General features: G+C 40.5%; 1 protein-coding gene across 1 annotated transcript in view; it reads right to left on the bottom strand.

Moving 5' to 3' along the window:
• Positions 1-17296, bottom strand: part of LOC103888502 (putative zinc finger protein 730) — a 77983-nt gene that overhangs the window by 42302 nt on the left and 18385 nt on the right. The window contains exons 4-6 of the mRNA XM_054540046.2: positions 10141-10199; positions 9525-9625; positions 8590-8674 (exon numbers count right to left, since the gene is read on the bottom strand). Of these exons, the coding sequence (XP_054396021.1) occupies positions 8590-8674; positions 9525-9625; positions 10141-10143 (189 nt within the window). The 5' untranslated portion in view covers positions 10144-10199. The remainder of the gene's footprint in view (positions 1-8589; positions 8675-9524; positions 9626-10140; positions 10200-17296) is intronic.

Here is a 17296-nt window from a genome sequence, read left to right as displayed (position 1 = left end):
ACTGGAAAGAAAAAGAGATTTAATGGACTTACAATACCACATGGCTGGGGAGGCCCCACAATCATGGCAGAAGGCAAGGAGAAGCAAGTCATATCTTACATGGATGGTGGCAAGCAAAATGAGAGTTTGTGCAGGGAAACTCCCATTTTTAAAATCATCAGATCTTGTGAAACTCATTCACTATCATGAGAACAGTGCAGGAAAGATCTGCCCTCATAATTTAATCACCTCCTTCTGGGTTCCTACCACAACATGTAGAAACTGTGGGAGTTACAATTTAAGATGAGATTTGGGTGGTGACATAGCCAAGCCATATCACTAGTCTAGACTAAAAGTTTCTGTATGGTAAGAACCATAACTGCTCTACCTATTTTTCTAATGATAATATGAAATGAAAGCAATCAGTTTATGTTTTAGTTTCTAGACCTCTTCCTTGTTTCTCACCCAAGTACAAGAAAACTGGGGAAACTATCATCTGAGTACCAACCAAAATTATCTCTTGTATGAGGGAGGAACAAACACAGAATGACTCATTTCTTTTACACTGAGAAAGAAGTAGAATTAACCACTCTTGTCAGCCTGATAAAATTCTGCTCTGGATATTCTCAAATGTTTCAAAGATGGCTAGGTAATTGTGAGAGGGTTCCCAGTTACCTTGGGTTGATTGCCCAATGATAAGCCAGGCAGGAGAGACTCAGGCTGATTCTAAATAAAAAATGGAACTGCTCTGGTGGAGCTCCAGAACCTGGATCCCCTGTCCTGATTCTAGCTCTTGAGTAAGAGGAAGGACAAGAATACTCTACTCCAGTCTTGCATTTTACCGGTAGGTATAGTTGTGGTTATGGCTCTGGATATTTTGTAGCCTTGATCTTTCACTCCTAAGATGCTTGTTTACATTTACAGATTTGGCCATCAGATTCTATTTACTCTCGGAACCTCTCACAGAATGTAGAACATGTAGCACCCTGCTTGCGTTCTCCTGATGGCCAGCATCCTCTCTTTATACCTACAAACTTCCACTGAGACACAGCCCACAACACACAGCTCAAAGCTGCTGGTTCACATCTTACATGAACCCCAATGCCACAGCTGCACTCTAGTGTCACATCAGAGAGTGAAGCCTGTGCTGCAGGGAGAAGAGCCTGCAGGCCTCCTGAGTAGAACTGCACCTTCACAATAATGGGAATGGGAGCAGTATTTCACCCTCAGTTTCTATTTATAATGGTGACATAAAAAAAAAAAATACTGCTAGATTTCCAGCATGAATCCAGATAGAGATAACTCCAAGAATTCTCCCTGTGACAACCCACCTCATTCACAGAGACCATGGGATACTAATAGGGCTTCTGAAACAGACACCCAAAGCACTGGAGAGAAAAACAGCTCTCAATCTGAGCAAGATTATATTGAAAGAAAAAATAAGTTAAAAGCATCTTAAGAAAAAACTCAGATTAGATGTAAGACTGATCAACTTGGCCAGAAGATAGTCCCCCAAAAGGAATTTTTCTTGAAACACTCAAAATGCACAGCTACTCTCAGCATGTCAGCATGAGAAACATGAGCATTATGTAAAAAAAGGCATGTTCTCAGCAGAATTTTATAAGGTTTCTTTTTTTTTTTTTGAGACGGAGTCTTGGAGTCTCGCTGTGTCACCCAGGCTGGAGTGCAGTGGCACGATCTCGGCTCACTGCAAGCTCCACCTTTTGGGTTCACGCCATTCTCCTGCCTCAGCCTCCCGAGTAGCTGGGACTACAGGCGCCCGCCACCATGCCCGGCTAATTTTTTGTAGTTTTTAGTAGAGATGGGGTTTCACCATGTTAGCCAGGATGATCTCGATCTGCCGACCTCGTGATCCGCCCACCTCGGCCTCCCAAAGTGCTGGGATTACAAACATGAGCCACCGTGTCTGGTCTATAAGGTTTCTTTTCCATGTCTGCTGCTCTCCCATCTCCTAACCAGTGAATTGGGGATCTATATTGGAATACATCTGACAATTTTCACCAGCACTTTTTGACGAACAACTGGAATCTGACTTTGTTATACAGTGGAATATATTTGAGCTTGCAACATAGCTAACTGAAGAGCTATTATGGTTTTGGGTGGTCACATCGCCCATCATGTTTATTTGTCCTGTAATAGCAGCATTCAAATTTAGTGAAATGAAAGACACTAAAACCATGCTTACCTATAATTATCCCTATTGGATAAATTAATAAGCATGTCAAACTAATATCTACTGTAACAATTTTGTAGTGAATTTTCTTTGGATATTAGATATAAATATCTAAGTATAAATAATTTTAATGTACTTGTCACAATGTATGTAGAACTTTAAAAATATCTATAACCATAATTCGGTTAAAACATTTTATATTTCAAGAGTATAAATAACAATATTAAAATGACTACTTAAGGGATTTATTCAAATATTGTAGCCTTATATTCATACTATTGTACAAAATGTTAATTTATGTGAATGCAAGTTGTCTACAAACACTACACCTAACTATACTAATTGTTCTGAAGTAACAGAAACCAAAATCCACCTACAGATTCCACTATTTAGTGAATAAACTGAACTGTTCTTGCCTTTGCAGTGTAAGTACTTCAGCCTGCAAATATGAGATAATTACCTTGGATAATCAGTTTTCTGTCAAAAAAATTTCCTCGTATCTTTTTTATTCTTTATCATTCTGTGTTGCTAAATTTAATCTTATCTTTGTGCTCAACTTTTGTGTGCTCTTAAAATAAGCTTTAAACAGCCTGGTGTGGTGGCTCATGCTTGTAATCCCAGCACTTTGGGAGGCCAAGGTGGGAGGATCACCTGAGGTCAGGAGTTTGAGACTAGCCTGGCCAGCATGGCAAAACTCCGTCTCTAATAAAAATATAAAAAATCAGTCGAGGGTGGTGGCGGGAGCCTGTAATCCCAGCTACTTGAATGGCTGAGGCAGGAAAATCACTTGAACTGAGAGGTGGAGGTTGCAGGGACCCAAGATTGTGCCATTGTATTCCAGCCTGGGTGACAAGAGTGAAACTCTGTCTCAAAAAAAAAAAAAGCTTTAAACAAATTTGTGTCTACTTTAAAAGACTAAAACTGAAAATAAACAAAAACCTTTGCCAAAGCAAAAACAAAGCAATGGTTCTGAGGTCCTAGATGAAGACAATTCTGAGTCAGAAAGAATAACAAAAGGTTTATATAGCTGTTACTATGATTTACATATATTTCTAAAAAGCAGAGAAAACTATCTACCTGTAATCTAAATGTTTTAAAAAAAGAGAGATGAACAAAATATCCTCCCTTACTTTCAGGTAAGAGAATAAAGGCTCTTATCTTTAATTTATATTTTTTCTACAACAGCCAAGTCTCTGGACATGTTCTTGAACACTGGACATCTGAATTTCAGTAGACACTGGATGCAGACATCTAAGCTGTATAGCCTTGGGCATACTGTATGCACTTGAAAGAATGTTTATGAAAAAAAAGCAGACAGAAAAAAATATTTCCTTAAAAATCCATGCATGCACATGAATAAAACAAGTTCTGCTGGGCATGGCAGCTCACGCCTGTAATCTCAGCACTTTGGGAGGCTGAGGCAGATGGATCACAAGGTCAGGAGTTCAAGACCAGCCTGACCAACATGGTGAAACCTGGTCTCTACTGAAAATACAAAAATTAGCCAGGCATGGTGGCATGCTCCTGTAATCCCAGCTACTCAGGAGGCTGAAGCAGCGGGAGACTCTATTGAACCTGGGAGGCGGAGGTTGCAGTGAGCCGAGATCATGCCAACTACACTCTAGCCTGGGCAACAGAGCGAGACTCTGTCACACACACACACACACACACACACACACACACACAAAGTTCTTAGAGAACTATGAAGAGACTTAGATTCTGACTCCTACAACACCCCACAGACACTATTAGACAGATCATTGAGGCAGAAAATTAACAAAGATATCAGAACTAAATGCTTGACCAAATAGTCCTAATAGACATCTACAACACTCTCCATCTGAAATCAACACAGTATACACTCTTCTCACCACCACGTGTCAAATACTCTAAAATTGACCACGCAATCAGAAATAAAACAATTATCAGCAAATTTAATAATCCCCAAATCATACCAAACACATTCTTAGGCCACAGCTTGATAAATATATAATTCAACACAAAGAAAACTACTTGAAATTATACAATTACATGGAAATTAAAGAATCTGCATGTGAATGACTTTTGAATAAATAATGAAATTAAGGTAGAAATTAAGCAGTTTTTTGAAACAAATGGGAACCAAGATACAACATACTAGAATCTCTGCAACATGGCTAAGATAGTGGTAAGAGGCAAATGTATAGCACTTTTTGATGCTCACATCAGAAAGTTAGAAAGAGGCCAATATAACAACACAACATCATAAATAAAAGAATGAAAGAAGCAAGAGAAAACCAACTCCTAAGCTAGCAGAAGACAAGAAGATCTGAACTGATGGAGATTTAGACATGAAAGGTCATACAAATAAGAAATCTATTGAGTTAAATCTTTTGAAAAAGTTAATAAGATAAATAAACCACTAATAAGATTAGTGAAAAAAGAAGATCCAAATAAATACAATTAGAAACAACAAAAGGGACATTACCACTGACCCCACAAAAATATGAATAAGTACTGAAGTCTACTATAAACTTCTCTGTGCAAACTAGAAAATCTAAAAATAAAAATGGATATATTTCTGGAAAAATCCATCTTCCCATAACTGAACAAAAACAACAAAACGAATCAGTGAATAGACCAATAACAAGCTCCAAAATTGAAATAGTAGTAAACAGCCTACCAACCAAAGGAAAGCCCAGGACCAACCAGGTGTGTTGGCTTATGCCTGTAATCCCAGCACTTTGGGAAGCCGAGGTGGGAGGATCACCTGAGGTTAGGAGTTTGAGACCAGCCTGGCCAACATGGTGAAATACTGTCTCTACTACAAATACAAAAATTAGCCGGGCATGGTGGCACCCACCTGTAGTCCTGGCTACTCGGGAGGCTGATGCAGGAGAACTGCTTGAACCTGGGAGGCGGAGGTTGCAGTGAGCCGAAATCCCACCACTGCATTTCAGCCTGGGCGACAGAGTGAGACTCTGTCTGGGAAAAAAAGAAAGAAAGAAAGAAAGAAAGAAAGTCCAGGACCAGACAGATTCACAGCTGAATTCTAACAAATGTACAAAGAAAAACAAGTATTATATCTTATAAAACTATTTTAAAAAATTGAGAAGAAGGGACTCCTCCCCAACTCATTATATAAAAGCAGCATCATTCTTTTTATTTGTTTATTTATTTATTTTTGAGATGGAGTCTCATTCTGTCACCAGGCTGGAGTGCAGTGGCACGATCTCGGCTCACTGTAAACTCTGCCTCCTAGGTTCAAGAGATTCTCCTGCCTCAGCCTCCCAAGCAGCTGGGATTACAGGCGTGCACCACCACACCCAGCTACTTTTTGTATTTTTGGTAGAGACAGGGTTTCACCATGTTGGCCAAGATCGTCTCCATCTCTTGACATCCTGATCCACCCACCTCAGCCTCCCAAAGTGCTGAGATGGCATGAGCCACCGCTCCTGGCAACCACATCATTCTAATACCAAAATCTGGCAGAGATAAAACAAAAAAAGAAAACTTCAGGCTAATATCCTTGATGAACACTGATGTAAAAATCTTCAACAAAATACTAGCAAAACAAATCCAGCAGCACATTAAAAAGCTAATCCACTATGATCAAGTAGGTTGTATCCCTGGGATGCAAGGTTTGTTCAACATACACAAATCAATATGTGTGATTAATCAGATAAACAAACTACAGATAAAAACCACAAAATTATTTCAATACAGAAAAAGTTTTCAATAAAAGTTAATATCCTTCATGTTTAAAATCCTCAACAAACTTGGCATTGAAGGCAAATAGTTCAAAATAATGAGTTATCTATGACAAATGCACAGCCAACATACTGAATGGACACAAGCTGGAAGCATTCCTTCTTGAAAACTGGCACAAGAAGAATGCCTTCTGTCACCCCTACTATTCAACATAAAATTGGAAGTCCTGGCCAGAGCATTTAGGCAAGAGAAAGAAATTAAACACATTCAAACAGGAAGAGAGGAAATTAAACAATCTCTGTTTGCAGATGATTCTTTTTCTTTTTATAAAATTTAGCATTAAACTCAGAAATTAAGGTAACAGGATATAGAACAGAGATATTCATTGTCACAAATTTACCCTGCAAAAATAACCGATGATTTCATAAATCTTGTAACTCACCTATTATCTACAACATTTTCTTATAAAAATGTATGCACTTTCTTTTTTTTAAGACAGAGTCTCACTCTGTTGCCTAGGCTGGAGTGCAGTGGCGTGATCTGGGCTCACTGCAAGCTCTGCCTCCCGGGTTCACGCCATTCTCCTGCCTCAGCCTCCCGAGTAGCTGGGACTACAGGCTACAGGCGGCCGCCACCACTCCCGGCTAATTTTTTTGTATTCTTGGTAGAGACGGGGTTTCACTATGTCAGCCAGGATGCTCTCGATCTCACCTCGTGAGCCGTCCGCCTCTGCCTCCCAAAGTGCTGGGATTGCAGGCATGAGCCACTGCACTCAGCAAAATGTATGTACTTTCTACAGCCAAAATGGCAAAGAGATTTTACCTATTCTTTTATTTGGTAGCATTCTAAAAGCTAAGTCTTGAAATTCTATTCAAAACCACCCAAGCCCCACCCCCACCCACAAAAAAAAAAAAAAAAACCAGAAAAAGAGAAACGTAAATGAGAGTTTCAAACAAATGGAATGTATGATTAATTATTTTTGAACTCACCTCTTTTGTGCCCTCTCAGGAGACACTGCAGTATGTCCCCCTAAGTGCCCCAAGTGCGTTTTACTTTGCAAGTTTTTTTGCACCATCTCACTGGGGTCAGGTTGTTTTTGTTTTTTATTTTTTGTCTTTTAGGATACTATTTTTTCCATGAATCGCAGAGCATCCAAGGGGCAGAAATCACTTCTGTTTTTCCCTCAATACCAGCATAAGATTGGCTAACCCGCAATGTGTCTCTAAGAAAGGGAAGCTAGGTTGGGTGAAGACAATGTTAATGTCTGAAGTGGTTAGCTTTTCAAAGACACCAGGAGATTCCTCTTAGCCCCAGGGCATCCACCTGCTCTCTTGAGAGACTACACTTCATACCTCTTGTTGTCCTGTGAGAGAAAATGACCCAGAAGCTAATAATCATCAAACACTCTAGCAGACATAGCCATGGTGTGTACCTTGGTTTATTCACAGCCAGTACTGAAAACCAGGACCAGGAAAAAACTAAAGGGTGGCTGAGAATACATCATCCCATAAAGATTAAAAAAACAAAAACAAAAACAAAACAAAAAACAAACTTGACCCCAAAACATTTTCATAAGATCTCTGTGCCTAGGGAAGACAAAAGAAAAAGAGGCACAGAGATTTTTTTACAATACAGTGTCAGGGAATTAGTTTTGGTTTATTTTCATGGGCAATATTTACAAACAGAAAACAAATCTTTTTAAATATCCCACCCAATGGTTTGTCAAAAAAATAAAATACAGTATCAAAAATGTACACTAAAGGACAAATAGATAATAATGGGAAATAGAGAGGGAAAGTTGGCATTTGGGATAATCAGAAGAAACTGGAAATTTAGTATTTTACTGCAAGCCAGAGTTAGGCTGGAGGAATGGGGGTTGAGGGGTAGACTTGAGACCCCATTTGAGAAACATGAAAAAAAAAATGCAGAAGATCAATCCCCTGTGGAGTGTGAAAATGGTTAAGTGACAGGCAATTCGAGGTATGTGGCTGCGATGCCAGGATTCCTACTTTTAAAAAAAATGTAACTCAAATGTATTTTTTTGTAAATTACTACATTAAGGAAAACAAAATTTAGGCGCAACAAACTAAAAACTGCCTATTAAGCTCTGATTACATAACCAGAAAATTTGTACGCTCAAGTTGCAATTTTAGAAACTATGTAACTGTACCTAACTGATTACTGAATTTGGGGTTTTGCACCATGCATCTTATGAAAGTCTTTCCTTCAAGCCCATCCCATGGATAACAAGCTACACCACATAACTGGGTGCTCTACAATTTTAGAATCATTGTTCAATTAAATTCGTTAATATTTTGGCGGTGACTCCCGTAAATTTTTAACAGAAGGAAAGAGGAATTGGTAACGCCACAGACCAAAGCTCTTCCCATTCATGAACTCGCATCCCGAGTCAGGATTCTCCCCTGACGATCCTCTCTGGTTCCTGCATCATCTGGGAGACGCGGCGCTGAGGGTGCAGAGCTGCCCACAGAGGGCTCCAGGCCAGGGCACAGTCACAGTGCAGGGAAGAGACAGGACACCCGGGGCCCCGGCTGTCATACGACCTCCATCGTATGGCTGAAGGGGACTGAGGCCGAGCTGGGCAAGAACTCTGGGCGCAGATTGTGAAGCTGACTGCGGGAAGGCCTGAGTCCCGCCACAGCTGCTTCCCACCGGTTCCAACCAGCCCCGTTCCCTCTCTCGGGATGTCGGACCGGCACTCTCACCATTTCTAGGCTTCCAGGGGTCTCTAGCGTCTTAGCTGTGGATCTCCCAATACCCGCAGGTCGCAGGGCCACAAACGCTGGGCTTCTAGGAGCAGAGGACACAAAGCAGACAGACGAGACTTGGAGCTTCGGGGGCAGCGAGACAAAGGCCGCGCCAAATCCCGGAAGCCGCCCTGTCTGCTCCAGCTGCGGGCGTGATTGGACGGCCCCCAGCCCAGCGCCCCTGATTGGATAACGTTTAAGGCCCCGCCCCCTCAAGCCCTGAGTGACAGGTGTGATCAGATGCTGGGCTGAATGAAGAGTGACTTTCCGGCAGAGCTTCCTCCCTGAGCTGAGACAGGCCCACCCCAGAGGGTATTGCCTCTAACCTTTTGTGTAAGATCATATGCATTTATAAATAATATGCTATATGAATATTCACAAATCAAAAGAATATAGACCGGGCGCGGTGGCTCACGCCTGTAATCCCAGCACTTTGGGGGGCCAAGGCGGGTGGATCATCTGAGGTCAGGAGTTTGAGACCAGCCTGGCCAGCAAGTGAAATCCACTTTTTTTTAGTCTCTACTAAAAATACAAAAAAAAAAAGTAGCTGGGAGTAGCGGCGCGCGCCTGTAATCCCAGCTACTCGGGAGGCTAAGGCAGGGGAATCGCTTGAACCCAGGAGGTGGAGGTTGCAATGAGCCAAGATCGTGCCACTGAACTCCAGCCTGGTGACAGAGTGAGACGAGAGGAAGGAAGGAAGGGAGGAAGGGAGGAAAGGAGGAAGGGAGGAAAGGAGGAAGGGAGGAAGAGAGAGAGAAAGAAAGAAAAGAGAGAGAAAGAAAAGAAATAAGGAAAGAAAGAGGAAGGAAAGAAAGAAAAAGGAAGGAAAGAAAAGAAAAGAGGAAGGAAAGAAAAGAAAAGACAGAATTAAATAACCACAGGTAAATCACTACCTGGTGACCACCTTTCTTCCAGAGATCAGACACTGAACAAAGGATGATGGGGCCACAGGGGAAGAAAACTCTATGTCTTCAGATCTGTCCACAGTCTTGACCTCCAATATTAGATATGAAGAAAACAGATTAAAGGCAAAATTATTTTGCTATTTGGCCTTGGCCCTAAGTGTCAGGCTGTAGTTTTACGTTTTCTCTTGTGTGTGCGGGGACTAAGGACCAATCACATGCATACATGTCTACATGTATTGCAGCATTACTCAACATTATCTTACAACACATCTATAAATCAGGGGAAAATATTAGTACCTTCATGGAGCCCACTGTTAGAAGGTAACTAGTAATCAACCTGTCATTAAATCATGGCACCTATCTGCACTGGGTGCATGTATTAGTTAGCTATTTCAGCATAACCAACCATCCAAAACTTATTAGGTCATAATTGAAATGGTCAGCCATTTAGGCTGGGCTCACTGGGGCCATTCCTCTGGTCCCAGCTGAGCTCCTTCAGACATGTATCAACCGCTGCTTCTTGACTAGGAAGCTGTGCTTCTGGGGGTGAGCTTCTGCTTCTGGGGCTGTCAACAGAGGCACTTTGCTTCTCTTCCCCACCCACCATGTTATGTTATCCTCCAGCTGGCTAACATGTGCTTTGTTCATGGAGATAGCAGCATTCTGAAAGAAAAACAGAAGCATTCAAGACCATTTGAGCCATGGCCCCAAACTGGCACACGGTCATGTTCACAGGTTTCTACTGTCCTGAGGAAATAAGCTCAGCCGTATCTAGGGTCTGGAAAACAGATTCCATATCTCAGTGGGAACAGCTGTAAAAGCACCTGGCAAAGGATATAGGAGGGATGAAAATATTGCTGCAATTTCTGCAATTAGTATCATTCTGCCTTTTTTGCATATGTGGTTTATACAACTCTTTCACATCAAGAAACGTGTCCAAAGACCCAAAGCTACTAATTGGCTGGGCTGAACCTCAGGATAAATTCTGACTCCAAAGCTCACGCACCTCCATAGATCAAACCATATTACTAGAGTAACTGCCACAGACCTTTGAAATTCTGGAGAGTGACACTTCTGCAATAGAAGACAGTTTTTTGTTTTTTTTTTTTAGATTTGTGCCCACATAGTACTGTTTATTATTGGAAATAATTCTGTCAAGAAATTGCAGAAGCACGTGGTGGCTCACACCTGTAATCTTAGCACTTTGGGAGGCTGAGATGGGAGAATAACTTGAGCTCAGCAGTTCAAATGCAGCCTGGGTGACATAGTAAGATCCTGTCTTCAGGAAAAAAAATTAGCCAAGCATGATGTTGCATGCCTGTCATCCGAGGTACTCTGTGACTAGGGCAGGAGGATGGCTTGAGTATGGAAGGTAAAAGTTGCAGTAAGCCATAATTGATTACACCACTACACTGCAGCCTGGGTGATAGAATGAGATCCCATCTCAAAAAAATTGCAGAAACATTTTGAAAGGAGATAGAATAATTTGGAAAAATAGCTGAGGGATGAGTTTAGAAAATCAAAGCCCAACAACAGATTATTCATTTTTGATCAGAGAATAAATTTGAAAACTTCTAAAAGAAAAACTTTAGGGCCGGGTGTGGTGGCTCACGCCTGTGATCCCAGCACTTTGGGAGACCGAGGCGGGCAGATCACGAGGTCAGGAGATCGAGACCATCCTGGCTAACACAGTGAAACTCCGTCTCTACTAAAAATACAAAAAAAAAAAAAAAAAAATTAGCTGGGTGTGATGGCGGGCGCCTGTAGTCCCAGCTACTTGGGAGGCTGAGGCAGGAGAATGGTGAGAACCCAGGAGGCAGAGCTTGCAGTGAGCCGAGATCGCGCACTGCACTCCAGCCTGGGTGACAAAGCGAGAATCCATCTCAAAAAAAAAAAAAAAAAAAGAAAAAGAAAAACAACTTTAGATAAACTAAATTTAACAGAGTTTTACTGGGCAAAGAGGGATTTGCCAATTAAGTAGCCTGTGGATCCAAAGTAGGCTCTGAAATACTCCAGCACAGCAACATGATGGTGAAAGATTTATGGATAGAAGAAGCAAGGTGACATCAGAAAATGGAAGTGAAATACAGGAACAACTAGACTGATTACAGCTTGGGATTTTCCTTATTTAAACATGGTTTGAACATTTGACATCCTGTTATTGGCGAAAACACAGTTGTTGGTACAAAAATGAGTACAGTCTATTTACACATTTAGTTATGTTTCAGTTTACTATGTAAACAAAACAAAACAACAAAAAAACTTATTGACCTAACTTAAACATGAAAGGGGGTAGCTTTAGGGTATAATTAAATAATTTCTCCTTTTTTGGTCATCTTCTAAATTTTGATAGATCAAAACTTTAGACTCTGTCACCATCAAATATGTACTTAGTCTCAGATTCCACTGTGAAATAGCAGAACTATGGGTTTTGTAAAGTGGAATCAAGAAATTCAGGTTATTATTTTATTATTATTTTTAAAGGTTTGAGTAGAGGGAAACTCCTTGTGTTAAGATCTGCTGTTTACAGAAGAAAAACAAAACCTATAGAATCTACCTATTTCCTTAAATTTTCAGTTTGATTATGTCACATTTAGCATGAGTGACTCATTTTGGTTTGGTTTTGTCTGTTTGGACCTAGTGCACAACTCAGTCCAGAATGATGGCCTCTAATAATTTTGTTCAAAAAATTTTCAACGGTGCACAGTGTAACCAAAACTCAGAGCCTTAGTACCACTCTATTTCCATTATTTAGGGTCTTTGTTCTTATGTCATTCATAGGTTATGGTTTCATCATAGTCACATATGTCTTTGAGTTTCTGTCATTCCAGTTAGTGAGAGACAATTTTATATTCTACAGGTGACTGCATGAAAACATTTCTAACTTTTGAGAATACAGTGCAGCAGGGAGACTACTATTTTGACTATCAGGAGGGTAATACCAAGAGTTTGAAGCATGCTTTTTAGCCAGAGTCCTCATGAGCCACCAACTAACATTAAATAGATCAAATAATTAGCTATAGCCTGCTTATTTTAACCAAACAGCCTGTTCATTAATCCCCTACAACTGCATCTCTGTAATACCCAATGTATTTCTCCATGTGCAACTATAAGAATTAGCAACTGCAGACACTTCTCTGTTTATACAGCAAGTAATCCAAAGGAATTATATTATTCAGCACAACTTTAGCAAAAAATTTAAAGTCTATTGTGTAACCATAGCCTTTACAGTGTAATCTGCTAAAAAGCCCTATGATAGGGGATACATTTCTAACCATTGCCTCAATTACTCTAAACCTGGGGGAAAAAAAGACCTATCAAAGGATGCCCATTTAGAAAAGTAATGGCACCCTAGCAATGCTCTTTAACCTATTTTGAATAAGTTCTCTATAACTTGTGAAATAGGTTAAGAGCAGTGGACATACATTCTGTTTCTGATATTACGAGACAACAAATGTCCCATTAAAATTTCTCATCCATATTGGCCTTCCAGTTTTTTTTTTTTCTTTCTATTTTTTGAGACAAAGTCTCGCTCTGTAGCCCAGCCTGGAGTGTAGTGACGTGATTTCAGCTCACTGCAAGTTCCACCTCCCGGGTTTAAGCGATTCTCGTGCCCCAGCCTCCCCCGAGTAGCTGGGATTACAGGAGTGCACCACCATGCTGGCAAGTTTGTATTTTTAGTAGAGATGAGGTTTCACTATGTTGGTCAGGCTGGTCTCAAACTCCTGACCTCATGATCTGCCCACCTCAGCCTCCCATAGTGCTGGAATTACAGGCGTTAGCCACCGTGCCTGGCCTGCCTTTTATTTTTTACCTATAAAAGATGTTGTTCTTTCATATGTTGGCTGCAAAGTTCTCTACATATAAGTATACCCAATGAGTGCACACAAAAGATGTTTTTATTTCTATTGTTTGTAGAGCCATAAACTTAACTAAGAGTATCATGATAGCAGATGTGTCTTGATTTTTGATCTTATTAAAAAAGCTATCTACATAAAGGTATCCATCTGCTTTTTAGAAGAAACCTTTCTGGTTAGCTTTACTTTAAGATCTCCTATGGGTTTACAATTAAAGAGTTTGGAGGGGCTCCTCTAAGTTGTGAGATTATCAACCCAGTGTTCAAAGTCTTGATGTCTTGCTTCAGTGTACATGGCAGGCCGACTCAATCTCTGGGTTCTAGATAATAAAGGGTTTTACTGTCCTCAGTCAGTAGACTATTAAGGCTTTCTTCATATGCTTTGTCATAATGCATTAAAGCGTTTTTGAATTTAGTAATACTAGGTTTCAGTAGCAGAAGATACATGAGGTTCTCTTAGGTGCATAGGCCTTCTAATGACTATTTTTAAATGGCCAACATATTTTTTCCACTCTAAATGGATCTGATATGTCATCAATCTGCAATTACAAAAGCAATCCAGTCAATTTAGTTAGCTTTGCTCAATACTACTGTATCTTTTTTTTTTTTTTTTGAGATGTAGTCTTGTTCTGTCTCCAGACTGGAGTGCAGCAGTGTGACGTCGGCTCACTGAAACCTCCACCTCCTGGGTTCAAGCAATTCTCCTGCCTCAGCCTCCCGAGTAGCTGAGACTACAGGCGTGCACCACCATGCCCAGCTAATTTTTTGTAATTTTTAGCAGAGACGGGGTTTCACCATGTTGGTCAGGCTGGTCTCAAACTCCTGACCTCCAGTGTTCCACCCACCCCGACCTCCAAAAGTGCTGGGATTACAGGCGTGAGCCACCATGCCCAGCCTAATACCTTGTTTAACAGTTTTACAACTTGTTTAGAGAAATAAGTATCTTTATCACTGAAGATATGAGAAAACATGTATCCTAATATCCTTGTAGTTGCTGTTATAACATCAACCCTCTTGCATGAGAAAACTTTTATACAAGAAAACATGCATTTAAAATGACAATTAAAATTTCTGTATAAATGTTTAAATGGCTCATCAGGTAGCAGAAATGTATGTGAAGTTTTGATTGTCTTACTGGGATTATATCTTTGACAAAAAAAAATTGGTCTTAACCTATTTTAGTAATTTAGAAGGGTCACCACACACAAAATTAATTTATATTTAATTTAGATTATTTTAACTCTTCTGTGATGAGTAATGGAATGCAGAGCTGTTAATAATGAAAGCTTTAAGAACTCAGGAATGAACAAGTAGCTGTTGGCTGTCTAGGTTCTCCAAGAGTCCACACTTAACATTAAATTTGTCCTCTTAAAATACCAGGTTTGTTTCTCCAATTTAGGTGCATAGCACTGATAACTGAGGGATTATCATAGGTAATTTGACTTAGGCCACAGAGTTCATTCAAATGGCATGTCTAAAAAACTTCAGTACTGGCTGATCTAACATTATATGTGGCAGAATATTTTTCTAATATTTAATTAATCTTTCTTTTGCTTGGATTAGCAGTTTTATAAGAATCAATCTCTTCATTAGGATTCTCACAATCGTTACCCAGTCCAAACAATTAATCCCAAACTGATCAGAAACCTATACTCGACTTTACCCATATTTTCATAAACCTCCTTAAAGACATTATACTTTACAATTTTGCAAGCTTTTGGAGTTTTGAGAAACTGCATTAGAATTAGACCATTAACTGTGGAAATGACTTAAAATGGTTATAAAGAGGCCAGGCGCGGTGGCTCATGCCTGTAATCCCAGCACTTTGGGAAGCCAAGGCAGGTGGATCACCCAAAGTCAGAAGTTCGAGACCATCCAGCCTGATCAACATGGTGAAACCCCTTCTCTACTAAAAATACAAAAATTAGCCAGGCATGGTGGTGCATGCCTGTAATCTCAGCTACTTGGGAGGCTGAGGCAGGAGAATCGCTTGAACCCAGGAGGTGGAGGTTGCAGTGAGCCAAGATCACACCACTGCACCCTAGCCTGGGCAACAAAAGTGAAACTCTGTCTTAAAAAAAAAAAAAAAATGGTTATAAAGAAACAAATAAAAAGAAATTGATTATATCTCCAGCCTACAATAATTTATCATAATAACCATAATTATGACAATTAGATATACTCAGATATACTAGATTTTTAGAAATTTCATACATTGGCTGGGCATGGTGGCTCATGCCTGTAATCCCAGCACTTTGGGAGGCCAAGGCAGGTGGATCACAAGGTCAAAATATCAAGACCATACTGGCCAACATGGTGAAACCTCATCTTTACTAAAAATACAAAAATTAGGCTGGGCGCAGTGGCTCACACCTGTAATCCCAGCACTTGGGGAGCCTGAGGTGGGCTCAGGAATTCAAAACCAGGTCAGGCCAGGAGTTCAAAACTAGCCTGACCAACATGGTGAAACCCCATCTCTACTAAAAATACAAAAATTAGCTGGGTGTGGCGCCTGTAATCCCAGCTACTTGGGAGGCTGAGGCAGGAGAATCACTTGAACCCTGGAGGCAGAGGTTGCAGTGAGCCGAGATCTCACAACTGCACTCCAGCCTGGGCGACAGATGAAGACTCCGCCTCAAAAGAAAAAAAAAATTAGCTGGGCGTGGTGATGTGTGCCCGTAGTCCCAGCTACTTGGGAGACTGAGGCAGGAGAATCGCTTGGACCCGGGAGGCGGAGGTTGCAGTGAGCCAATATCGCGCCACTGCACTCCAGCCTGGTGACAGAGCAAGACTCCGCCTCAAAAAAAAAAGAAATTTCATACATTTTGAAATAAACATTAATAAAATTTATTAAAATATTAAGCTGAAGATCAAACATTTTTGACAATGCTTTCCATGTAATTCAACAAAACAAATAATTCTGTTTATTATTCTTTTATATGCTGCATTGGCACTCTATAGCATCCAAAAGTTAGAGGTCAAAAAAGACACAATTTTTCAGCTGGGTGCTGTGGCTCATGCCTGTAATCTCAGCACTTAATGGGAGGCCAAGGCAGGTAGATCACCTGAAGTTAAGAGTTCGAGAACAGCCTGGCCAACATAGCAAAACCCTGTCTCTACTAAAAATACAAAAATTAGCCAGGCATGGTGGCACACACCTGTAATCCCAGCTACTTGGGAGGCTGAGACAGGAGAATTGCTTGAACCTGGGAGGCAGAAGTTGCAGTGAGCCAAGATTGCACCACTGTGCTCCAGCCAGGGCAATAGAGTGAGACTCTGTCTCAAAAAAAAAAAAAAAAAGACAATTTGTAAGCCAAAATTTGATTTGGAAAAGTCTGTCAAATATGTCAAAGGATTAAAATAGTTTCTCGGTATGTATAGGCTATTTATGATTTTCAACAGTTACTAAAACTGTGCCTGAAATTAAAGTGACTATAGACCAATCTGCTAAGAAGACATTTTATTCTGTTGCAATTTAGCAAAGTATTTGAGTACATCTTGAAGTTGTCTTTTGATTTTTACAATGGCAGCACTGCTTTTCAAGATCCCAAAGTCAGAAGCAGCCATGGGACAAATCTCAGCAGCACACATGATAATCACACACAGTGAACCCATCCCTCACCCTAAACCAGTTGTTTTCATCCCAGACTGCATGGAAAAATCACTTGGGGCTGTGGGGGGAGGGGGTGGTGGTGTTAAAGATCCCCTAAACACAAATTGCAACACCCTAATTAAATCAGAATTGCTTGAGTTGAACCTGGGCAACAGTGTGATTTTAATCTGTATAGATGATGACAGAGTGCAGCCAAGCTTAAATGCCACCACTGTAAATTAACATTTTTAGGTGATGTAATGTAAATTATTTCTCAAATTAATGTAAAAATGTTTGCTGCTAAGTCATGGC

This window comes from Pongo abelii, chromosome 20, assembly GCF_028885655.2.
Source record: "Pongo abelii isolate AG06213 chromosome 20, NHGRI_mPonAbe1-v2.0_pri, whole genome shotgun sequence".
Lineage (NCBI taxonomy): Eukaryota > Metazoa > Chordata > Mammalia > Primates > Hominidae > Pongo > Pongo abelii.
The sequence above is the reverse complement of the archived record's forward strand: the minus strand, read 5'-3'. Positions and strand labels throughout refer to the sequence as shown.